The sequence below is a fragment of the Ovis aries genome, chromosome 1 (genome assembly GCF_016772045.2).
Source record: "Ovis aries strain OAR_USU_Benz2616 breed Rambouillet chromosome 1, ARS-UI_Ramb_v3.0, whole genome shotgun sequence".
Taxonomy (NCBI): domain Eukaryota; kingdom Metazoa; phylum Chordata; class Mammalia; order Artiodactyla; family Bovidae; genus Ovis; species Ovis aries.
In genome coordinates this window covers 190,478,750-190,505,228 of record NC_056054.1, presented here as the reverse complement: position 1 = coordinate 190,505,228, position 26,479 = coordinate 190,478,750, and the positions used below count along the sequence as shown (strand labels likewise).

At 44.7% G+C, this 26,479-nt stretch overlaps 1 protein-coding gene across 7 annotated transcripts in view; it reads left to right on the top strand.

The window, feature by feature from the left end:
* SLC12A8 (solute carrier family 12 member 8) overlaps positions 1–26,479 on the top strand; it is a 151,174-nt gene that overhangs the window by 16,361 nt on the left and 108,334 nt on the right. For all 7 annotated transcript variants that reach the window (XM_042232562.2, XM_042232567.2, XM_027956607.2 and 4 more), the window contains 2 exons: positions 14,198–14,344; positions 19,584–19,775. In XM_042232562.2, coding sequence (XP_042088496.1) covers positions 14,198–14,344; positions 19,584–19,775 — 339 coding nt within the window. The remainder of the gene's footprint in view (positions 1–14,197; positions 14,345–19,583; positions 19,776–26,479) is intronic.

The following is a 26,479-nucleotide window of genomic DNA, read 5'->3' as shown; positions in this document are numbered from 1 at the left end:
AATAAAGAGGAATTTTCTACTCTCAAACTCAAAAAAAAAAAAAAAATGGAGGAGTTCCTAGAGATCCTCTGGTCCAGCCCTTGCTTAGCTTGTCAGTAAACAAGCCCAGAGATGTGGAATGACTTGTCCAAAGATACATCAAGAGAGTGGCAGAGCCAGGTGAGAACTGAGCCCGAACACCCTCACTCTATATTACGGCTCTTGGTTGATCTTAATGCAGCCAATCTTTAGGTTATAATTTTGAGCGTTGGTACCAGGCTTCATCACAGAAGCTTTGCTGTGGTTTTCTGCACGCTTGTTAGCCCATGTACAGTTAAGAACTGACTTTCATTTTTGCATTTTTCAGGCTCGTTTTAGCATCTTTAAAAAGCCAATATGCAAAGTGAGCCTTGGCAGCCACATGCTAGGTGATAGCTTATTGCTTTGTTAGATATAGAGAAATGGATGCACCTGAGCAGAAAAGAAAAGGGAACCTAGGACAAGGCCATCTTATTATCCCCTCTTATACAGATAGGGAAACTGGGGTCCAGAGTGGTTGGGTGGAAGAGAAGGGCTTACATCTGGGATTCTGGGAGTCATGACCCCTATCACCCTCCCAGTTTCTGTAGGGCATGAAGCTTATACCATTTTCAGGGATTCTCTTCAGTCAAAAGGATACAAATTATAAATACAAAATTAGGTGTAGTCTTTGGAGAGACTCAATGCAAGTGAAGGGTCTTGAGGCTTAAGCGGTTAGCTTCACTGTGAAAGACCAAGGGTACCTGGACAGAACCACCTATGGGATATAACAGAAGAAACAGGCTTGGGCTCTGCAGCCTGGGAGAGAAGAAAGGGCAGCTTTTACTCTCAGGGTTGAAATGAGTCTGCAGCTTTCGCGTGAGCTCGGTTTGTCTTTCTTGCTCTCTCTCTGTTGTCTTCACCCTTTCCACTTTACAGGCCTACTTGTCACTTAGCCTAGGAGGTCAACCTCGAAAATGACAGTGCTCTGAAAATGCTTCATTTTTGTAAAAAGTTGGAGTGGAGACATTTTCTGGACGAAGAAACTAGAATGAAAGTGATTCTTCATTGAAATGAATGTGGTGGGATTGTCTCATTTATATATTCACAGGATCTTCATTTGTAGAGGTGACTGATGAGACAGAGAGATCAGTGCCACTGGAAGAAGAATTTACTGCTTACATTTCTCAAGAGAAGGAGGAATGCCATGCAGGACCGCAGGGAAAGCACCAAGTTCTGGTCAGGAGGCAAAAGCAGGAATGAAGGGAAAACCTGGGCCACAGCTTTCATTGTGCTTTTGGTGGGAAGGGCAGGGCAGGGTAGCACAAACAGCTTAGGACTGGATGGTTTTAATAGTTCTGGTAAGCTTTGGCAGTAGAGGTGGTCTCTAGTTTCCTAGAAACTGACCTGGGGGTGATTTAGAGCAGGAGAAATATTGGCTTGGTGTGTGAGAATTAGATAAACAGAGTGGCTTAGGGAATATACTCAGAATTGGTAGGTTTGCATATGGAAGGGATGCTCCTGGCCAGCTGTGTGCTATCTATAAGAGCTGGTTAGCCCTGGGAAGGTTGATCTGTTCCCTGAACTACAAGATTTTAAAGATATCATAATGTCATAAGCGGAGAAGGCAATAGCACCCCACTCCAATACTCTTGCCTAGAAAATCCCATGGATGGAGGAGCCTGGTAGGCTGCAGTCCATGAGGTCGCGAAGAGTTGGACACGACTAAGTGACTTCACTTTCACTTTTCACTTTCATGCATCGGAGAAGGAAATGGCAACCCACTCCAGTGTTCTTGCCTGGAGAATCTCAGGGATGGCGGAGCCTGGTGGGCTACCATCTATGGGGTTGCACAGAGTCAGACATGACTGAAGTGACTTAGCAGCAGCAATGTCATAAGACAGAAAGGAAAGAACATGATTAATATATTCTGCCTAGCTATGAATGAATGAACTAGATGACTTAAAAATTTCTTATTGCCTTAGGGTATATTTCATCCATGGTCAAATACAGAAAAAACGCAGTCCTGTATTTAATAGTTTGGGGTTTGGAAGGAGAATCCTAGAGGCCATGTTAATGATTCTGAAGTACTTTTCTTACAGTTTGTGTAAGGAGCTGCTAGGTGGTGCTTAGACTCTGGTCTGGCCCAGTTGAACAACCTGACTTCCTATAGGGGTGGATGACAGAATTTTAGTTTATTTTTCCATTTATTTTATTCTTTTGCTGACAAAATACCTCTCTTCAGGATAGAAGTTTAAATACTAGATAGACCTGTATTCATAAAATAGTATCAAATAAAAAACATTTAGAGAAATATACATACCTTAGGGAGTGTAATTCAGTATCTCTTTTTGCTCTTTTCCAGGCAAGAATACTGGAGTAGGTTGCCATTCCCTTCTCCAGGGGATCTTCCCAACCTAGGAATCGAACTCAGGTCTCCCATATTGCAGATCGATTCTTTTTTTTTTTTTTAATTTATTACACTTTTATTATTTACAAACACTAAAATTGCTATTCATACGCTTTAAGAGTATATCTTGATCTGGGCAGGAAACATTTGCAAATGATAAGCATATGATTAATTCTCTTAATATATTAAGAACACTCATGAATCAATAAAAGACACATTAACACTGTAATAGAATGTGAACAATGATTATATAGAAGATTCATAGGAAAACTACAAATGACCAATATGAATTTGAAAAATATCTTCCTTTAAATTAACATAACTAAAATGACAGTGGTTTAGTATTTCATGTCTACCAAATAACTTAAGATGCAGATCGATTCTTTACTGTCTGAGCCAGCAGGAAAGAATTGTTTGCTCTTTAATCATTATCAAGTAGTAATGTAGGGCTTCCCAGGCGGTGCTAGTGGTAAAGAATCCACCTGCCAGTGCAGGAGATGTAAGACGCGGATTCAATCCCTGGGGTCGGGAAGGTCCCCTGGAGGAGGAAATGGCAACCTACTCTAGTATTCTCGCCTGGGAAACCCCATGGACAGAGGAGCTTGGCTGGCTACAGTTTGTGGAGTCACAAGGAGTTGAGCACAACTGAGCGTGCATTTGTGCAAGTGCGTGTGCACGCGCACACACAGACATACACTCTCAAGTAGTAATGTAATCTGATTCTTAAAACTTGTTTTCTTTCTTTCTGAATTTAACAACTTAGTCAAAAGACTGCAGAGGTTGTGATGCTTCAGAATAGCTCAGCATGAACAGTCTTCAGAGGTAGTACTGCTCTGGCGTGAATACCTGTCTAGTAGGATATTGTTGTCATTGTCACTTATCAGAAGAAAGCTACATTTCTTTTGTTTTTGTTTTGATGTGCAAGTGTTCTCTTCTTTATATCAACAGGCATAAAGAAAGAGAAAAAGATAATGAAGTAAAAACCACTGGTTTGTGTAAAAAAAATTCAATGATATGCTTTTTCCAATCTGCAGATAGCTTGTAAATCACACCCACAGTTTCTGTCAGAAGTTGCAGGATTTAGGTGCTTACTGATGAATTTGAAGCCATGGTAGCCTACTGATCCTCATTTAGCCAAAAATAGTTATGTTTGATCCTGATGATAAATTTACTCTAAAGTGAGCCTCAGTGTTCATAGAACTTAGAAAAGAGAAGGCCATGGCTCATTTTGAGTAGCTTTCCCTTTTTATTTTAGGCAATTATCAGTTTAAAAAGAAAAAACCAAAGCACAGGCAAATTTTAATTTTAAACAAAGATATATACATGTATGGACAGACATTAATTTTATCAAAGAAATTTAAGCAGACTCTACATTTCAAATGTGATTCAGATCACAGGTATCTTTTGGTGTATCCATTGCATAAAGTGAAGTTGAGTTATAAATAAATTTCTAACTCGAGGTCAGCATTTTATTTTTCAAATATTTATAATATGTGGTAGATTTTTCTTCAAATAAAAATTGTTATTATTTATATCATAGAAGTACTACATGTATGCAGTAAAAACATTTTTTAAGCAAAAGAATGATACAAAATTAAAAGCCTTCTTCCTCTCTTCTTTTACCACCATTCCCCAGAGATAGTCACTAATGGTTTATAACTTTAAGTATTTTATTTATACCTCAGTTTCTTGACTACATTATCAATTTAATATCAGTTTACTTATTGCTTCCCAGTATGAAAAAAGAGGACATTGCCATATTTACCCTTCCTTCCATTTCTCTCATTTCATTTCTAATTTTTTGTTGGATTGTTACTTTTACATTGTCATGGTTTATAAAATTTATATATATTTTAATTATAATAAGTATTTCCATGTTTGTTGGTTATAAAAACTGTATATCTGTAAATAGCATTTATTGTAGTAAGATATATAAATGTGCGTGTTTAACTGGAAAACCAAGTGACGTTATCAGACTCATGGAGGAGAAAACACAGGCCTAAGCTGTTAAAGCTTTGCTGCTTCTGAGCAATAAAGTCTTAATTTTTTTTCAAGTATCTTTTAATTCTTCTGGTTCATATGCCGCTACTGCTGTTTCTTATATCCCCTGTCACTTTTTTTTTTAATGTTCTTCTCTTCTCTTTGGGGTGACAGGAATTTTTTTTCATATATGGATTGGTGGTAGTAGATTACTCTTTCTAACTATAGAAGCATGGGAGGCCAAATTGTTTTCATGTACTTCAAAAATAACATCTCACACTAGATTGGATGCAGGAGATATGAGAGTCCAGCTGTATTCTATCAAGCCAGAGATTAAAATGTTTTCAAGTGTTTTTGCTTGGGAAAGTAGCTATTTTTCATGCAAACATGATACTTATTTTAACAGATAATAGGTTTATTATTATTATGTTTAGGTGATTAATAAGTTTTAAAAATATCTCCCTTTATGTTTCTAATATGGTAAATATTGACAGTTACAGCTCACATAAACAAAAACTCTTGGGGATCCTTAGTAATTTTTAAGAATGTAAAAGGATCTGGAGATCAAAAAGTTTGAGAACGGCTGCTCCAGAGATTAAACATACATTTTAAAATGTTCACAGTTTGTTTAGAGTTAATATTATGCCGCTTCAATGTAAAATGTAGGAACTTGGCAATCACACAGGCCTGTTTCCCAGCTCCGCCCTTCAGCCTTTTATGCTATGAGTGCCATATGTGTTACATTCGTTACATGATGAAACCTCCAAGATGATGTTATTCCCAATGATTGCTGTGGCCTGTGTCTGCCCCTAGCATTTGCTGGCTCTGAGCCTGGAACTTCTCAGGGGCCTTGGAAGATGGCTCTTCTCTTGGCTGCTCCGGGCTGCTCCCTCATGTGCCTTCTTCTGCCCATCCGAGCCGATATGCAGAAATCTCTCCAAATATCTGATCTATTAGTAGCATGTGTTTTTTTTTTCCCTTTCTAGTTATAACTATGGTTTCATACATTTAAAAAAGCCCACATCTTTTCTGTTATTGTCATGGTAATTTGGAAGGTAGGAAAGTACATATTCTTCTATCTTGAAAGAGAGGTCTAATGTCACTTTCTAAAGCACATTTTATTCATTCATTCATTCTGCTAACACGTTTAGTAAGCACCTGTTCCATGCTGAGCACTGGGAGTGCAAGAGTGAACAAGCTATTATTTCAATATATATGGGCTTCTTTTAAAAAATAAAAATTGTGTTTATTATTTTTAAACTTTTGTAATTTTGATACCATTTCACACTTGTAGCAAGTTGCAGCAATACAAGGAACTGCCATATACTCTTGACTCAGGTTTACCAGTTGTTAACATTTTGTCCTTTTGCTTTATTATTTGTGTGCTCTCTCTTGCTCTCTCTCTCTCTATTTCTATTCCACATGTATCTTTTGATACATATTATGTTCTGTTATGGCTTCCTAGGTGGCTCAGTGGCAAAGAATTCACCTGCCAATGCAAGAGCCGTAAGACATGCAGGTTTGATCCCTGGGTCAGGAAGATCCTCTGGAGGAGGAGATGGCAACCCACTCCAGTATTTTGCTAGGGTAATCCCATGGACAGAGGAGCCTGGCAGGGTGCAGTCCATGGTGTTGCAAAGAGTCAGACATGGCTGAGCGCATATTCTATTTTATGTATTTTTTTCCTGAACCACTTGGAAGTAATTCGTAGACATATTCCCTTATTCCCTTATCCATAAATACTTCAGTGTCTATTTCCTAAGAATAGGACTTTTATTTTACCTAACCACAGTATGTTTATCAAGATCAAGACATTTAGAGAATTTCCTGGTGGTTCAGTGGTTGACACTCCACACTTTCACTGCTGAGGGCCTGCATTCAAATCCCTGGCCAAGGAACTAGGATCACACAAGCCTCTTGGTGTGGCTAAATGAAATAGCCATAGTACGTGCCTGGATGGCCAGACTATGGAATTTTAAGATCAAGACATTTAACATTGATCAATCCAATTATCTAATCCACAGTTTCACAGTCCACTTTTGCCAGTTATCCCACTGATATCCTGTCGCTTTTTCCCCCAGACCAGGAGTCAGTCCAGCATCACACAGGACGTTCAGTCATCACGCCTCACTCAGTCTCATTTAATCTGGAACAGTTCCTTAGCCTTTCTTTTTCTTTCATGACCTTGACTTTTTCTTTTTTTTGCAAAACACAGGTTAGTTGTTTTGTAGAATGTTCCTCAGTTTGGGACATGATCTCATATGATTAGATTTGGGTTTTGTATTTTGGGCAGGAACGCATAGAATGATATTGCATTCTTTTCTAGACATCATATCAGGAGAGAGGTACAGGGTTTCTGCTTGTTCCATTATTGGTAATATTAACTTTGGTTAGCATTTCAGGTGGTACCCACTAGGTTAATCCAGTCTGAAGTTACTAATTTCCCCTTTGTAGTTAATACATAATTTGTTAGGGATACTTTGAGACTATGGAAATATCCAGTTCTTCATATATCTCCTACCCACTAGCTTTAGCATCAGTTGTTGATTCTTGGCAGAATCAGTTATTACTGTGATGGCTGCAGAATCATGATTTTCTAACACCATCATTTCTTCTACATATATTAGTTGGTCTTCTACTAAAAAGGATTTTCCCTCTTTCTGCTTGTTTTAATTTATTCATTTACTTATATCTGTATGGACTCAGAGTCTTACTTTTCCCATGAGTATTCTATTGCTATAATTATTGATTGTGATGCTCAAATCATTCCAGATTTGGCCAGTGGGTGCCCCATGGAGGCTGTTTCCTATTTCCTTTCAACACATCATCATCATTTTTTAGGAGCATCTCCTTACTTTCTGACAGAAAATATTCTAGGCTCATTTTGTATTTTCTCTGCCTCGACCCTGAATCAGCTGTTCCTCCAAAGAGCTGTGGCTCAGCAAGATGAGAAATGGTATTTAAAGACCAAGATCTGGGTGTTAGATCTGTTCGTTGGTACTGGGATGTCTTACCTTGTAGACCCTGTAAGTAGACAGAGAGAAGGAATATATATTTATATCTTCCTCTGCATATTAAGAACTATGAATTCAAACTGATGCCTCTCATTCTAATTTATCACCCCAGGGTTCTCCTTCCTTAGTTTTAACTGCCTTCTCCAACAGTGAGAAACTTGACTGTCAATTGACTGTCTATTTACTTCTTTGCTCAACCCTACAATTTGATGGAAAGTAGATTAACTCCTACCCCTGCAAAAAAACAAACTTTCTTTCTAGAATGTGTGTTGCACGTGTGCTCAGTTGCTAAGTTATGTCCGACTCTGTAACACTGTGGACTATAGCCTGCCAAGCTCCTCTGTCCATGGGATCTCCCAGGCAAGAATACTGGAGTGGGGTCCAGTTTCCTTCTCCAGGGGATCTTCCCAATCCAGGGATCAAACCCATGACTCCTGCATTGGCTTTACCTCTGAGCCACCAGGGAAGCCTAGAATTTGTATTAGTTTGTAGTTATTTGTCTTTAGACTGAAAGCAAACAGTCAAAATAATATGTTCAAAAGTTGCTCTGCTTTTGTTACTCTGTTTTTTTTTCCACCTTCAGTGTGGTTATGTTTTTCATTAGAAATAGTGAGATTAATTGGTTTCTGTCTGCATTCTTAGAGTTTTTCTCTATCATCCTGTTGATTTGATTTTGTTTAATTTTGAGTATGTAAAACATTATGTGATTCCAAAAGCCGAAAGTACTCAGTGCATTGGAATTCTTAAATGAGTATAGTATTATCTGATTCACTGAGTCATCTAAAAGAATAAATCTTTTGCAGTTGATATTTAGCAAGTTTGCCTGTTACTGGTGAAGGGCACTAGGGCCTGTGTTTGTCCTCCTGATGTTAAGCCAAGACAGATTGTCTAGTGACAGCCTGCGTCTTGCAGGAAGCTTCTGTCCTCTTGTCCAGGAGACTGGGAAGGGAAGGGGAAGCTCTTGTTTTGGTGGCCATGGCATTGCTGCTGTGGGACTTTAGATTTGTGAGCTTGTATTCGGTGTCCAGGGCATAGTGTCTTTGGGTTGTGCATTCTGAGTGCAGAAGTGGCTGCTCTGTGGGGAATGAGCTGCTGCTGCGTGACTCTACGAGGCAGAACCTCATCAGGAATTCCCACCAGCATCAACGTTTTCACAGCATCTGAGGGTCTTGCCACTCCTGTGCCTATATGGTTCTATGACCAGGTTGTGCCTTGAGAGATTCCTAGCCTTGGACCAGGATCAGCACACACAGGATCAAAAAACCACACAGATCAAGCATCCAGAGCTACTGTTATGGAGACGCTGGCTTTTGAACTCGCTCCATGCAGATTTCCACACAGCCACAAAGATCTCACATTGCTAGGAATGACTAAATCAATATTGACCAAGGGTGCTGCCCAGATTCAGATCCAAGGAAATCAGACTTTGACCACTCCCGATGGGTCCTTGCCACTTCCCCTCTGGAGCAGTTTTCACGACCAGCATCAATCTGGTAGCAAAGTGCTGATCGGATGCCCATTCTCAAACTGCAAGTGCAACAGAGAAGGCACCAGCTGCCCCAACCCTGGAACTGAGCAGGGCTGAGCTGTAGAGTGAGGATTCACCTGAAACACGAGGCCAGGTAGGCTGGGTTAATAGAAGAGGTACAGTCAGTTAGACATCTTTCCTTTCCCTCTCAACTGCCCTGAAGAAATCCTCACCCATGTTTAAAACTGCCTGATGTGCTTCATGCTTATGAAAAAACCTTTCCACAATTATCATCTCATCTAAACCGTGCAGCCCCCCTCGAGGCAGGTATGTAGCTCCTGCATCGGCCACAGGTGGCCCTGGCCGTGAAGCCTGCTGTCCCCCGCCCCCCAAGCTCTGCCTGTGGTGCTTATTCAGAGTCAGAGGAGAGGAATGTGGCTGGTGCTCACTCTGCCCACTGGGTCACAGGCCAGCAGCAGCTTGGGATCTTCTCTGAAGTGTGATTGACAATTAAATAACTAGCGTTCAGAGAGCAAGCTGCTGGCGTATGTGTGTGCTCCAGGGAGAACCAGTCTTTGGGAGGGAGGGCCAGGTCATGTCCTGCTCTGACCCGCTCCTGACCCAAGTGGGCAGAAGCCAGATTCTTTTTCTCCAGCTGCTGGCAGAAAGAAGAGGTGTCGTCTCACATTTCAGGCCTGCTTGGTGGCCTGCCGGAGGGGGTGGCTGTCTGAGAGGAAGGCTCCGGGCTGGGAGCTCACATGCCCGCCCGCAGCAGAGCTTCTGTCTGTCTCCTCTGCTCCGCTCGTCGCATGCTGAAAGCCACGTGTGTGTCACTCCGGACACATTTCAGGGTGCGATTTCCCTGCCTTCCCAGACGTTCTGCCGAAGAGTGAAGATTCTCTGCTCCCAAGAGAAAGCCTTCTACTTCAGAACTAAAACACCCACCCTGCCGCTGTTGTCTCTCCAGTGTGGTTTCAGCCCTCAGCTCAGAGGGACCAGGCCCTGGCTCCTGGTTCTGGGAGGTCAGGAAGGGAAGCCCTAGCAACAAGCATCACGCAGGTGTGATCACCCGGGGCCAGACTCCAACTTGCTGTGCCCCAGAACCTGCCAAGTGTCCACCTGCGGGGCCTCAAGGAAGAGAGGAACCGCCCCTTGAGCATGTCTGTGGGCCCTTTCTGAGGGGTGCTTTGCCCCTCTTGCTTTGCTTTCTCTTCTTCCTTAGTTTCTCCCTCCATCTCCCAGAAGCCTCACTGCCGGGCACACACATTGTCTTACTGCCGTCTGCCTTTCCCCACAGCCTGTTATATCTGTGCCATAGAGCACTGAATGATACTCCTGTTATTTTGGAATAGATGACTGGGACCCAAATCTGAAGACGGTGAGGTTCTGAGAGAGTTATCAACAGTTGGTGCCAATCACAAGATAGCCCGGACCTGGCCCAACTATCACCCTGCCACCCAGTGATTCCACTGCCCTCCCCTGGGCACCAGAGGTGACTGGCAGAGGCACAAAGGGAGTGTCTGTGGGCCACAGCCTCTGCGGGAGAGGGTACTGTAGATGGGCTGGGGCTCCCTAATCTCCCATAAAGGAGGGAGTTGGGTTTGAGACCTCCGAGTGTGGGGAAAAGCTGATACTCTGTCCGTTGGTTGGAGGTCTGCATGTGCTGAGGACGTGGCTCTGCCTGCAGCCTGTCTGAGCAAGACCTGGGGGGACTTAGAGAGCTGGCAGGACAGAAAGGGCATTTATTTTATGATAAATATGGCTTCCATGGTCGCTCAGATGGTAAAGAGTCTGCCTGCAATGCAGGAGACCTGGGTTCTATCCCTGGGTTGGCAAGATCCCTGGAGAAGGAAATGGCAACCCACTCCAGTATTCTTGCCTGGAGATTTCCAAGGACAGAGGAGCCTGGAGGGCTACAAGCCATAGGGTCACAAACAGCTGGACACGACTGAGTGACTAACACTTTCACTTTTTCACCTTCATGCTAATATGTATTTTGCGCAGAGCTCCTAAAACCCTTGGAATTCCCTAAGTGATAAAAGTGATAAGATGTCTTGATATTTACAACAAATGCATTTCAAGCACAACTGGGTTTATATTAATGAGGTGACTTTTAGAATCACCTAAGGATGGGAGCTGTTTTTAGGGGAACCAACCATGTGATTAGAAGGTTGGAACTTTAAGGGGAGGGGAAAGAGTTTGAGGTTAAATCAGTCACCAGTGACCAGTGATTTAATCAATCATGCCTATGTGATGAAGCCTCCTAAGAAAACCCAAAAAGAGGGTTTAGAGAGCCTCTGGCTTGGTGAGCACATGGAGATGAAGGGACGGTGCTGCCCTGGGAGAAGGTGTGGGTGTCCGAGGCTCTTTCCCCAGCCTGGCCCTGGGCATCTCCTCCATCCGGTGGTTTCTGAGTTCTGCTGCTGCTAAGTCACTTCAATCGTGTCCAGCTATTAGCGACCCCATAGACGGCAGCCCACCAGGCTCCCCCGTCCCTGGGATTCTCCAGGCAAGAACACTGGAGTGGGTTGCCATTTCCTTCTCCAATGCATGAAAGTGAAAAGTGAAAGTGAAGTCGCTCAGTCATGTCCGACTCCTAGCGACCCCATGGACTGCAGCCCACCAGGCTCCTCCATCCATGGGATTTGACAGGCAAGAGTACTGGAGTGGGTTGCCATTGCCTTCTAGCCTTTCATAATAAGCTGGTGATCTCTGAGTTCTGTGAGCTACTCTAACAAATGAATTGAACCCAAGAAGGGGTGGTGGGAACCTCCGATCAACAGCCCCGGGAAGCTGTTTACCTTCCCAGGTAAACACAGATTACAGCCTGAATTTGGGATTGGCGTCTACTGGACTGAGCCCTTGATAGTGGGATGACACCATCTCTGGGTAGATGGTGTCAGAACTGAGTTGAATTACAGGACATCTAGCTGGTATCAGAGACTTGCTTGATGAGGAACAAACGCATACACATTGGAACTGGTGTAAGAACTGTACCAGCCCTGGAGCCATGCTGTTATTATGCACAGGAGCTGGTTTGAGCTGTCTCTCTCTGGCTAGTACTCTCCTACAAGGTCAACACTGGGGCCAACAAATTCATTTCAAACCACACAATGCCTTTACGTACAGCTTTATTCTGACGGTGAAGATCTCCTAAAGTTTCTGCCTCATTCATGTGTGTGGCACCTTTAAGGCTGGTTTAGTCCAGTGAGGTCCAGGGAGTGAAAGGCTTTTCATATCCTATTAGGTAACTAAACAAATAAACAGAACAGCCCTTCAGAGTGGAAATATGAAGACTGTGATGAATGATGAATAAAGTTTCTAGAATCACAACAAGAATTTTAAGGATAAAGCAGGTGGTGGTGTTGAGCCACTAAGTCGTGTCTGGCTCTTTTGTGACCCCATGGACTGTAGCCCACCAGGCTCTTCTGTCCATGGGATTTTTCGGGCGAGAATACTGGAGTGGGTTGCCATGTCCTTCTCCAGGAGATCTTCCCAACCCAGGGCTTTCCTGCATTGGCACACAGATTCTTTACCACTGAGCCGCCAGTACTTAAGCAAAGTCCAGGTGTTAGAAATTGCATCATAAAGAGTGAGATTTAGGAGAGAAAAGAGCAAGTGAGCTGTGGTGCAGGTTTTGCAGTCTGGGTTGGGGAACTGCAAACCAACTGTGGACCTAGGGCAGTTGTGTCTCTTCTCCCAGGCTCTCTTTCCTCAGCGGGCTGTAGACAGGGGCTCTCTCCCTGCCTGCCTCGGGGGGTGATGTGAGCACCAGTGGAGGGAACTGATGTGGAAGCTGAAACCACTCTCAAAGTTATTACACCTTGTTGCTATTGTTATGACTGTTTCTAATAAATAATAGGCCAGCAACAAGCCATGGTAGGAAGTGAACATAAGCAGACACAGGAAGTTGGGCCAGGTCCTGGGTTTTGAGATTAAGCTCCTGGAAAGCAGTCTTACTATACTTACCCCTTGGTCCCTCGGTCCCATTTGTTTGAAGACAAGCATGGGTTGGCAGGGTCTTTGCTCTGAACCATGATCACTGTTCTCATGTTTATGGACTTTCAGGAGCTTGCTCGTTAGTAGTTTGCTAAAGACAGATGAACAGAAATACACAGAGATGAAAGGCATTCCAGCTGGTGTCAGGGACTGTCAGAGACTCCAAGGAGTCCCCCGGTCTATCTGTCCCATGTGGCTTTATTGATGTCCCTGATGATTATTCAAGGCCCTTTCTTCCTCTGTCAGTGCACGATATAAGGCAGGAAGCTGGTATCCTCTCCTGTTTTAACTGAGTATAGCCAGATGCTGGGATTGATCCTAGACCATAGGCACACCCACTGTTCTCAAAGGTTCAGGGGCCCTACCACTGACTCTGGACCTCCGATTTCCCTGTCACTTGACTTTCCTGCCTTCTCTCTGAAGTCACAGCTCACATACATGCACCAGTCAGGCTTGCTGCTCACAGTGGGTCTTGACTGGGTGCCTCTCTCCCCAGTCCCCAGGTGAGAATCACTCATCACTCTTGTGGCAATTGGAGGCCATTGGAAGACTCTAGTGATGTTTGAATTTAATTACCAAACCTATGCAGAAGCAGTTCCTAGTATGAGTGGCTACTGATCTTAAGATCATTTCCGTAAGTTTTAGTCTTTCTAGTAAAGAGTTTCTGTATGAGTGTTCCGTATGTGCCTTTGTTATTTTTGAATTGGAAAAATGAACAAAGCGTCTGTGTCACCACTTGTTAGCTTTCATTCCAGACAACTGTCAAGCAATGCTGTGGGGTTCTGTGGTCTGGGGTGAAAGGGCACTTAGGAATCACTGTCTCAGCTCATGTTCAGTGAGGAACACAGACACTGCCCTAGGTTTTTTAAACAGAGGGAATTTAACATACAGAGTTCATTACAGAAGTGTTAGAAGGGCGGGAGCAACAAAAAGCTAAGTAAAGTAAGGTTCCCCAAAGATTAGTAACTTCTGGGAGCTGCTGTTCCCCACCAGGAACAGAGGACTGAGAGGGAGGGTGGCATCACCCAGAGCTCGTGACCACTGTCTGAACTGGAGCCCAGCATCCCAGGCTCGCCCACATCCCAGTGGCTGGAACTCAGTCATGTGGCCACACCCCCCACCAAGAGGCTAGGAAACAGTCTCCAGAGTGGGCAGAAGGAGAGGGAACAGTTTGCTGGACAACATGTCTGTGCTGCATGCGGGCACAGGAATCACAGTGCGCACAGGCCTGTGTGGCGTCGCGAAACGCAGAGCTTTACAGCTGACTTCTCCCAGCATCCCCCTCACACCCACTGCTGTTGAGTTGACTGCTGTGTGCCCTGTTTTCAGGAGGCCCTGGCCCAGCCCCAACCCTGGTGGAAGATCCAGCTGTTCGTATGGGAGCCGGTGCTGTTCGGGACCTGGGACGGCGTGTTCACCTCCTGCCTGATCAACATTTTTGGGGTTGTCCTTTTCTTAAGGACTGGTTGGCTGGTGGTGAGTGGTGAGCTGGTTAGCCCTGGAGCCTCTTCTGGGCCTGGGACGTGGAAAGCTCTGTCGCCCTTGGGTATTCCACAGAGTGCTCAACAGAATCCTAAAGCACAGATCCTCCAGAGACAAGAAACAAGATCAAGCACATGGAGTAGCTAGCATTGCTTTCTAAGTGCGAATCCTGAGAACCTGGGCCTCAGGCAGAGGTTCATGTGGAAGCCTCACCACGGATTTAACTCCAAAAATGAGAGCACAAGAAGTCAGGGTGCGTCTCAGGTGGGACTAGAGGTGGGTCAGAGAGAGCAGACTGATGGCAAGTTTGCCTCCAGTCTGTGACCCTCTCCAGCTTTCCTGGTGATCTATGACCTGTCTGATGCCCCGCCTGGAGAGGCAGAGGGGATTATAAAGACCTACAGTCCTCTGTGCATTTCTCTTTGCTTTCACTTCACTTCTGACACTACTGGTCACCAGATATGTTTTTTTCCCCCTCACCAAGCAATTCTGTAACACCAGCTGAGTGTCCCACAGTTTCACTCAATTCTAACACTGTCGACCTGGAGAGAGCATCATATCACACAGGTTAAGGGCTCACTCCCATGAAGCTGCCCCCACCTACTTCAGCTGCCAATCACAAGTCTAGGTTGCCCCTGTGCTTCAGGGGTTTCCCTGACACCTCCCCCAGATTCAGTTCACTTGATGGAACAGCTCACAGAACTCAAGGAAACACTTATGTTTACTAGCTTATTAAAGGATATGATAAAAGATATAGATTGATAGACAGATGAAGAGATCCATACGGCAAGGTCTGCAAGGGCCCTAGGAGCGGGAGCTTCTATCACCGTGGAGTTGGAGTGTCTTAACCCCCGCACCCCTGCCCTTTATGTGGATGTGTTCACCTACCTGGAAACTTTCTGAACCCCAAACCTTGGGGATTTTATCACTTCAGCATCCATGATCCACTATTGATTCCATTTCCAGCCTCTTTCCCCTCCCTAGAGAAGTGTGTATGCATGTTGAGGGTGGTGGTGGTGGAAACTCCAAGCTTCTAATCATGGCCTGGTCTTTCTGGTGACTAATACCCACCCAGGAATACACTCACAGCTGCCTTGTTAGAACAAGAGATGCTCCTAGGGGTCTTATCCCTTAGGAGTTTACAAGGGTTTTAGTAGCCCTGGGTCAGGCATAGAAAGTGAAAAACTGTTAGTCGCTCAGACGTGTCCAACTCTTTGTGACCCCATAGACTGTAGCTGCCAGGCTCCTCTGTCCATGAGATTTTCCAGGCAATAATGCTGGAGTGGGTTGCCATTTCCTTCTCCAGGGGATCTTCCTGACCCAGGGATTGAACCCGGGTCTCCTGCACTGCAGGAAGATTCTTTACCATCTGAGCCCCAGGCTCAGGGATGGGGTCGAACACTAATATTAGAATGACAGATGTTCCTAGTGCTCTTGTCACTGGAGAAATGACAGTTTCAGGGACTTTGTTCCAGAAACCAGGTGCAGAGACCAATATGCAGTTGACCCCTGAACAATATGAGTTTGAACCACTCACTCCATTTATACGTGGATTTTTCTCAATAAATACCACAGTACTACATGGTCGTTGGTTGAATCTGTGGATGTGAAATTGGTTAGGGAGGGCTGACTATGGAACCTGAGCATTCACAGATTTTGGTATCTGAGAGCAGTCCCAGAATTAATCCCTTGGGGATACTGAGGGATGGCTGTATATATTTTCTGTCATCTCACAGAGGTAGAGAGAGAGAGAGGTGTGTGTATGTGTTTATTGTCAGAATTTGGCTCATGTGATTATGGGGGCCGGCAAGTCCAAAATCTGTAGGCTAAGTGAGATGCAGGTAAGAACTGAGTTGCAGGTTTTTGAGTTGAAAACTTAGAAACTTACATGTTGCAGTCTGGAGACCAAATTCCTTCTTTTTTGGGAAACCTCAGTCTTTGCTCTTAAGGCCTTCTTATTGCGTGAGAACTACCCATATTATGTAATTTCTTTTACTTAAAGTCAACCTATTGTACATGTTAAACACATCTTAAAAATACATTTATAGCAACTTCTAGGCTAGCGTTTGACTAAAAACTGGTCATTATAATCTAGCCAAGCTGGCACATAAAATTGACTGTCACATCTGTAAATTCTAGGGGATGAGAGCTTCACTGTAGTGGGGTATCTGGGATTCTTAGCCCTCTTAGGAGGCTGGGTGAGGCCAGCCCTTCCTCAGCTCTTCCTCTTCTCCATACCCAGGCCCGTAGCTTCAGGTTCTACCTTTAACCAGAGCCTGAAAGTGGGTCTGAAAGTTTTCTTTATTAATGTGTGGAAAGCTTAGAGCAGATTTAGCAACCCCTCTGATGTGGATGGTGTGAATCCCTGCCTCTCATACTCCTCCATAACTTACAGGGGAGCCCTCACAAAACACAAAGCCTCCAGCCCAGATGCCTTGTGCCGGCAGGCATTGTCAGGCTCCTGAGATCGAGCTCTGGCTTTTCCCCTTCTTGGGTACCACCCCTCTCCCCAGCACCTCCAGCCCGTGTCCCAGGGAGGCCCAGCCACCTGCCTGCTGTGGCAGAGGAGGGCCTGGCAGTGGCAGCCTGGGCCTTGGGCTCTGCCTTCTGCAGAGGATGATTACACAATAGTGGAAGGAGGAAAGAATAGACTCTCTCTGTCTCGATTCTTAAATCTTAGGGCCTCCTCTTAACTTTTCTGCTGGGTGATTATTTTTTGAGAAGTGGCTATCTAGAAGTGTTGGTCCCATCCCCCAAATGAAGTAAACTTGTATAAATTATTATCTATTGCTGCATAAAAAATTACTCCAGTACTTAGCAGCTTGATGTCACACATTTGTATTTATCTGGTTGTTACTGTGGTTCAGGGATCCATGAGCAACTTAGCTGGCTGCCTCTGGCTCAGGCTTTCTTATGGGATTGCAGCCGAGCTGTCGGTCAGGGCTACAGTTTCACCTGAAGGCTCCACCGGCAGAGGGTCTGTTCCTAAGATCACAATGAGGTTGTTGTCAGGCTTTGTCATGTTGGCCTCTTCACAGTGTTGTCTCAATACCTGCAGCTGGCCTCCCCCAGGGCCAACAACCTAGAGAGAGTGAGGAAGCAAGTGCCCGAGATGAAAGGCATGGTCTTCTCATACCCTCATCTCAGAAGTGACATCTCATCGCTTCTGCAGGGCTCTGCTCACTAAAAGTGAGTCACACCATCCAGCCTCCACTCAGGGAAACAGACTACACAAGGGCATGAATGCCTGGAGGTGGGGACCACCAGGACTATCTTTGAGGCTGCTACCACACAAATACATCCTTTTGCTCTAAAGCAATCTGTCCTTTTCAATTCTGGCATTAGTTTTGCCTCAAAAATTGTATTTCAACATGGAAATAAAGGTAAATGTGAAATGCCAAAAATAAAGTAGAGCTTTTAGGGGATAACATAAAGTAGACGTCATACCCAAGTAATTTTTAAATAGAAAATATTCTAAAAAATAATTTGGCAGCATATTTGTAATTTGAAAAATGTTATAGTGGCAGTTTTGGTATGAAAATTTAAAGATTGATACAGCTTTTAAAAAATTATCCCATGTAGACAAGAACACAAAAACAAAGGAAGATAATAGTATAAGTTCATTAAAAATATAAAATCAACAAAGTAAGTAACTTTCTGAATAAAACATAACAGAATGAAACCTAACCCTTTAGGTACCCTCTAGTTTACTGTGACCGGAGAAGGCAATGGCACCCCACTCCAGTACTCTTGCGTGGAAAATCCCATGGGCGGAGGAGCCTGGTAGGCTGCAGTCCATGGGGTCGCGAAAAGTTGGACACGACTGAGCAACTTGACTTTCACTTTTCACTTTCATGCATTGGAGAAGGAAATGGCAACCCACTCCAGTGTTCTTGCCTGGAGAATCCCAGGGACAGGGGTGCCTGGTAGGCTGCCCTCTATGGGGTCGCACAGAGTCGGACACGACTGAAGTGACTTAGCAGCAGCAGCAGCAGCAGTTTACTGTGACAAACTTTAAATCTGTTTTTTCCCCTTCTCTATGAATAGAATCATAGTTTTGCTTGGTATGGCATTGCTCTAAGCTGAAAATCCACCCCCCTGAACTGCTTTTGTGGTTGTTCAGCTGCTCAGTCGTATCCAACCCTTTGCGACCCCATGGATTGCAGCACACCAGGCTTCCTTGTCATTCACCATCTCCCCGTGTTTGCTCAAACTCTTGTCCACTGAGTCGGTGACGTTATCCAACCATCTCATCCTCTGTCATCCCCTTCACCGTCTGCCTTCAATCTTTCCCAGCATCAGGGTCTTTTCTAATGAATTGGCTCTTTGCATCAGGTGGCCAAAATATTGGAGCTTCAGCATCAGTCCTTCCAAGGAATATTTAGGGTTGATTTCCTTTAAGATCGACTAGTTTGATCTTCTTGCTGTCCAAGGGACTCCCAAGAGTCTTCTCCAACAATGCTTCTTTACTCATTTATAAAAGGTATTTCATATAAATTAACCAGTTTTTCAATGCATTGAACTTCTAAACACTCAAATAACTTTCCGATGATAAGCATTTTTAAATGTCAGAAGAGTGAGAAGAGAGTAGATATAGCAGATGTGCACACAAATGAAAGAGAAATGGAGAAGGCAAAGAAACCGCCCCTCCAAACCTAATCCTGCTCTCCTGGAGCACACAGCCCAGAGGTAAGATGGGCTCGGAAACAGATGCAGTAAGACAAGCACTGGGATGGGCACTAAGCCCCGAGTACTGATGGAGCCCGGAGGAAGGGGTTTGGGGACAGCTTCCTGGAGAAGGAAATGGACCCTGTCTTGAAGGATGCGCTGGAGTCAACCTGTGAGGGAAGAGGAGTGGGCAGGAAGGCATTCTAGGCGGGGGCCTCATGGGTGGGAGGGTGGAGGTGAGGGAGCAATGAGGTCACCACTGGGGCACCCAGTGTGTCTGGGGGGGAGTTGTCGGTGGGGGATGGGAGGGTGGGGAGGGGGAGAGGGCAGGCCAGGGGGGGCCTCGTGGGGGCAGGAAGCCACTTTGACTTGACTTGTCAGGGCTTGGCAGTCTCTTGGAGTTTGCTGTGAGAACACTCGGCTCCTCTGGAGTCTCTCCAGGCCTCACCCCCGTGGTGCCGCCTCTGCCTTTTCCCAGCGGGCTCACCTGTGAGGGCAGCGGGGCGGTGGTCCGTGCTCCCCCCCGTGCCCTGACTCTGACCTGACTCCTTGCTCCTCCCCGCAGGGAAACACAGGCGTGCTTATGGGCGTGTTTCTGGTGTCCTTCGTCGCCCTGGTGGCCCTGGTCACCGTGCTGTCCGGCATCGGGGTTGCGGAGCACTGCGGCGTGGGCCGCGGCGGCGTGTACTCCATGGTCGCCGCGGTCCTTGGCGGGCAGACGGGAGGCGCCATCGGGCTGCTCTATGTCTTTGGACAGGTGAGGCCGCCGACCTGTGGAATGGCTTCTCTTGACTTGCCATCTGCCGCCGCCTTCTCATCCACGTTCCACCTGCCCCCTGGCCCCCACCGCTGACCTGAGAGGCCAGTGGGTGGCTGAGGCAGCTCAGGGCGGAGCCGGGCTCTGGTCCAGGGCCCTGACCTGAGTCTCCAAGCCTCCTCCTCCTCCACCACCTCTGCCTCTGGAGTCCTGCTGCCAGCGAGCAGGGAGGTGCGGGCTGGGACCACCCTTACAGCCTGTTCTGGGGAGGGGCTGCACAGCAGTGGCTGGAGCCCGAATGGCAGCTGGGTGGCCTAGTCCCTGGGGCACTTTTACACTGAAAAGGGGACATTTCGCCTGTGCCAGGGACTTCCCTAGAAGCAGACAGTTCTCAAATGAACCGGAGCTCTAGGCTCATTGATGGCTTGACGGCCTCAAGAGGGAGGCTGAAAGCCCCTGTGTGGACGCCCTGTCCGAGAAGGAGAATACTAATGAGGGGGCCCCTCACCAGGGTGGACGGAGGCCCTCAGAAAACCGCTGAGGAGAGGGAAGTACTGAAGCGTGTTTAGCTAAAACACAGAGATGGTGATCTAGTGCTGAGGAAACAAGTGCAGACATTAAGAAGCAGGTCTTTGTGAGGACTTCTTGGACTGAAAAAGGCTTTAATGATGGTGCAAAGGGTGGTGGGTGGCTGAAAAAATAGTTTAAAGAAAAGAATCTGTCTAAGTAAGAGTACAGGGGTCTCCTCAAAGCATCGGTCCATTCCTTTTATTTTTAAGCAGCAGGGGCAGGATATTGTAGCAAGAATACATCTGATTCTCCAACAGCACCAAGCTCTGTGTGTGGGGGGGGCGGGGGGGAGACAGATGTGTGGAAGGCAGACACGTGGTCAGTGCACTCTTGAAAACCCCTTGCCTTTATGGAGAAAGATCTTTAAGCAGGGTAGTTTAGGAGGTGAGCAATAAACAGTCTACTTTATTACCCCAGGGATTTATATACTGATTTTTTTTTTTTTACTTTGTTTTATAGTCAAGCAGGCTGCAAGAGGGACAAACAACAGTCCTCACTTCCCCTGCTTCTTGGGGTAGACAGAAAGCTCAGCTCTTGAAGCAGACACCACAGACAGGGGACCAGTGCTAGTGGACGGGAAGCCCTCCCTCCTCATGCCCCCCACCCTGCCCCCGACCCCCAAAGAGAGGAAGTCTCCTAAATGTGAACTGACTTGGGAGGAAGAGTGATCACAGAGATGTTTTCCGAGGGCAGGCAGCCCCTCTTGAAAAGCCATCGCACTGACAGCCTTGCTTGCTTGCTTTCTGTTGGTTTGGGGCCCAGCCAGAAACGTCTGTGCCCCTCTGGTCCGTGTCCTCACCACGCCCCTGCTTCTTCTCTGCCTGAGCTGGGCTGGGCTCTCTGGTCGGGATGTGGCTGTTTCCATATGCCGCTAAGTACAGTGTGCTAACATTTTGTTGAGGATTTTCGCCTCTGTATTATGAAGGGTATTGGGCTGGAGTTTTCTTGTGATGCTGTTGTCTAGTTTGGGTGTCATGATCATAGTGGCCTCACGGAATGAGCTGGGAAGTGTTCCCACCTCTTCTGTTTCTGGGAAGAGTTTATGAAGGATTGGTGTTAATTCTTCTTTAAACATTTGGGAGAGTTTGGTGGTGAAACCATCTAGTCCTGGGCTTTCCTTTGTAGGAAGTTTTTTGATTGCTGATTCATTTCTCTTTACTAACATAGGCATATTCTGACCTTCTGTTTCTTCTTGAGTTTTGGTAGTTTATATCTTTCTAGGAATTTGTCCTTTTTATCTAGGTTATCTGATGTTTTGGCATATAATCATTCATAGATTCCCTTACAATCTTTTGTTTTTGTAAGATTGATAGCAGTGGTCTCCCTTTCATTCCTGATTTTAATCATTTGAGTCTTCTTTTGTTGGTCAATCTCGTTGAAGGTTTGTCTGCAAAGAAGCAATTTTTGGTTTTGTTGCTTTTTTTTCCTACTCTTTTTCTGACCTCTGTTTCATTTGTTTCTGCCCCAGTTTCTATTAGTTCTTTCCTTCTGTTTGCTCTGGGTTGAGTTCACTCTTCTTTTTCTAGTTTCTTAAGATGGAAGGTTAGGTCATTGATTTGAGATCTTTTTCTTCCAGAGAGTGATTAGGATTTCTGAGGGTCCTCATTCCTGGTTCTTCATTTCAGTTGCTAAGTTGTGTCTAACTCTTTGTGACACCCATGGATTGCAGCACACCAGGCCTCCCCGTCCATCACCAACTCCTGGAGCTTGCTCAGACTCATGTCCATCGAGTCAGTGATGCCATCCAACCATCTCATCCTCTGTCGGCCCCTTCTCCTCCTGTCTTCAATCCTTCTGAGCATCAGGGTGACTGATTTTTCCAGTGAGTCAGTTCTTCACATCAGGTGCACAAAGTATTAGAGCTTTAGCTTCAACATCAATCCTTCCAGTGAATATTCAGGATTGATTTCCTTTAGGATTGACTGGTTTGATGTCCTTCCAGTCCAAGGGACTCTCAAGGGTCTTCTCCAACACCACAGTTCAAAAGCATCAATTCTTTTGTGCTCAGTTTTCTTTATGGTCCAACTCTCACATCCATACATGACCACAGGGAAAACCATAGCTTTGATTCTTATTAACCCCTAATCCTCTCATGCCAGGGCATGCATGCCCTTACGTATTTTTAGTAATTGCCAAAGGAGATGGCAATTACTTCTGCTTTATTGGCTATGCCAAAGCCTTTGACTGTGTGGATCACAATAAACTGGAAAATTCTTCAAGAGATGGGAATACCAGACCACCTTACCTGCCTCCTGAGAAATCTGCATGCAGGTCAAGAAGCAACAGTTAAAGATGGGCATGGAGCAGCAGACTGGTTCCAAATAGGGAAAGGAGTACGTCAAGGCTGTATATTGTCACCCTGCTTATTTAACTTATATGCAGAGTACATCATGTGAAATGCCAGGCTGCATAAAGCACAAGCTGGAATCAAGATTGCTGGGAGAAATATCAATAACCTCAGATATGCAGATGATTCCACCCTTATGGCAGAAAGTGAAGAACTAAAGAGCCTCTTGATGAAAGTAAAAGAGCAGAGCAAAAAAGTTGGCTTAAAACTCAAACTAAGATCATGGCATCCAGTCCCATCACTTCATGGCAAATAGATGGGGAAACAATGGAAATAGTGAGAGACTTTATTTTCTTGGGCTCCAAAATCACTGCAGATGGTGACTGCAGCCATGAAATTAAAAGACACTTACTGCTTGGAAGAAAAGCTATGACCAACCTAGACAGCATATTAAAAAGCAGAGACGTTACTTTGCCAACAAAAGTCTATCTAGTCAAAGCTATGGTTTTTCCAGTGGTCATATATGGATGTGAAAGTTGGATTATAAGGAAAGCTGAGCACTGAAGAACTGATGCTTTTGAACTGTGGTGTTGGAGAAGACTCTTGAGGGTCCCTTGGACTGCAAGGAGATCAAACCAATTAATCCTAAAGGAAATAAATCCTGAATATTCATTGGAAAGACTGATGTTGAAGTTGAAACTCCGATACTTTGGCCACCTGATGCAAAGAACTGACCCATTGGAAAAGACCCTATGCTGGGAAAGATTGGGGGCAGGAGGAGAAGGGGATGACAGAGGATGAGATGGTTGGATGGCATCACCGACTTGATGGACATGAGTTTGAGCAAGCTCCGGGAGTTAATGATGAACAGGGAGGCCTGGCATGCTACAGTGGGATTGCAAAGAGTTGGATGTGACTGAGTGACTGAACTAAACTGAGGAGATGGCCTGTTGTGCCCTGGGGCAGGCTCATCAAACTTCTTCTAAAACGGGCCAGATAGTAAATATTTTAGTTTTTTGTGAGTGTCATCGGTTTCTTTCACAGTGACTCAGCTCTGCTATATAAGTGTGAAAGAAGCCATAGACATTTTGAAGTGGGCATGGCTGTGTGCCAGTTAAGCTTTATTCCCCAAACAGGCAGCAGCGGGATTTGGCCAGAGTGCCAGAGTTTGCTGGCCCTTGCCCCAGAGCATCAGCATTAAGAAGATACAGACACTTAAAATAATGATTTTTTTTAAGCTTATGAAACTTTCCATTGCTTTGCATCCTTCCAGACCCTTCCCCATTCATCTCTCTGAGACACTGGTGCCAGGCCTGTTGTGTGTGAAGGAAGTGATGAACTGGGGTCTCTCCTTGCTCCCTGCCCCACTTACCTGAGTGCTTCCTCAGGACCGCTTGCCCTGGACGCATAATATCCAGCTTCAGCTTGCACTGTCCTGTCTAAAAACGTTTATTCATGGCTTACCTGCTGCTCACTAGACTCTGTAAACGATGGAGGACAGAAAGACTTTCCTGGACCCAGTACAGGCTGGGCTTTGTGATGTGGGTGAAAACACATCTATAGGACATACAGCCTACCAACTCAAACCTTAAACTAGGGGTTTCACGTGAGAAGAGGAGGGGTGTGGAGAGACAGCTCTATCTTCTAGGTAGATTCCTTTCTGGAAAGAAAAATGCCTATGACTGTGAAAATGCAATCTTTTAAAAAAAACAAATGCTTTCAAAGGGAGGTGTTACACACTGCAAATATAGAGGGTAACACCCTCTGATTCCTGTGTCAGAGGGTTAGGAGTTCTCTGTAGAGGACCAAAGAGAAAAAGGAATGCTTGTGATTCTAGACTTTAAGAGGAGATAAAACACAATTTTTAATATAGTAAAGTTTGGGGAGATTTACACATTAGACAAATCGAAAGGGGTATTTTCTAGTGAAGAGGAGCTTCATGGTTGGAAGGTAGACCATGTCTGAGGTGGTTGGATTGCTCTGGGCAAGGGCTGGCAGCCTCTGTTGTGTATACCTCTCCCTAGGGGAGCCCAGAGTCCAGTCCAGGCCTGCGCTCGCTGGCAGTGATCGGGCCGTGGGGGAGCCTTGTGTCCTAGAGGCACTGTGCCCAGAAATGCAGTTTTTGCATAAACAGAGTAATACTCTAAATATGTTTGTTTTTACCTATTCTATGACTTGTATTTATCACTGAACAAGAAGTCATTGACATTCTGCTAGGTCAGTGCCTTGAAGTCATGCTTTTAAACTAGTTGCTTAGTATTGTATGATATGGCTGTAGTGTAATTCATGTATTCATTCTCTATTCATTGTTTTACTCTCTTATGTAAGAGTAGTTTTACTCCTTTTCTCACTTCTAAAAGTCTCTATTTTGGTACTGTCTCTTCTTAATCAGACAGTCGGGTGTTTATGTATTTTATTGATCTCAAAAAAGAAAAAATCAGCTTTGTTCTTTGTATACCTTCTTTTGTTTTTTCCTTTCATTTTATTAATTTCACATATCCTTTTATTAAATATTTCTTCTGACTATCTTTGTATTTATATTGATTTTATATTGATTCTTAATACTTTGTTAATGTATTTTTAAACTATTAAAGAAAATTAGAGTGGTAGTTTTCCCCCTTCTGAATGCAGGATTAATGTGCTTCTCAAGTTCTAGAATAAATCTGTTTTATTGCTTTCTAGATAATTTGAAATTAAAAAAATTTCTCCTTATTTTGCCAACATGGCTTAAATTTATTTCTGTTCTATTTTCCCCCTTGTTGATTTGGAAGTTCTACTATGCTTTTCATTCTTTGGGTAGTTACTATCTGCTTTTAGAAGCAGTAATTACATTTTTCTATACTTCCCAAACAAAAACATTACTTATCAGCTCCTCCACATACCAAATATGAAATCTCTGATACTTTTACCTACATTCCATAGTTACTCTTACCTCTTACGTTCAAATCCTTAGGTTTTTGAGAAGATGATTTAATTTTGAACTGTCAAAACTTTCCCCTAAAAGTAAATCTCTTCAGTTTCAAGAATCTTTATTTATAACTTGGTTGCAAATTTCCAGCGACAGTACCATCATCTATTTAGCGCTCAGTTCAGTTCAATTCAGTCGCTCAGTTGTGTCCAGCTCTTTGCAACTCCATGAATCACAGCACGCCAGGCCTCCCTGTCTATCACCAAATACTGGAGTTCACTCAAACTCATGTCCATAGAGTCAGTGATGCCATCCAGCCATCTCATCCTCGGTCGTCCCCTTCTCCTCCTGCCCCCAATCCCTTCCAGCATCAGGGTCTTTTCCAATGAGTCAACTCTTCACATGAGGTGGCCAAAGTATTGGAGTTTCAGCTTCAGAATCAGTCCCTCCAATGAACACCCAGGACTGATCTCTTTTAGGATGGACTGGTTGGATCTCCTTGCAGTCCAAGGGACTCTCAAGAGTCTTCTCCAACATCACAGTTCAAAAGCATCAATTCTTCGGTGCTCAGCTTTCTTCACAGTCCAACTCTCACATCCACAAATGACCACTGGAAAAACCATAGCCTTGACTAGATGGATCTTTGTTGGCAAAGTAATGTCTCTGCTTTTGAATATGCTATCTAGGTTGGTCATAACTTTACTTCCAAGGAGTAAGCGTCTTTTAATTTCATGGCTGCAGTCACCATCTGCAGTGATTTTGGAGCCCAAAAAAATGAAGTCTGACATTGTTGCCACTGTTTCCCCATCTATTTCCCGTGAAGTGATGGGACCAGATGCCATGATCTTCGTTTTCTGAATGCTGAGCTTTAAGCCAACTTTTTCACTCTCCTCTTTCACTTTTATCAGGAGGCTTTTTAGTTCCTTTTCACTTTCTGCT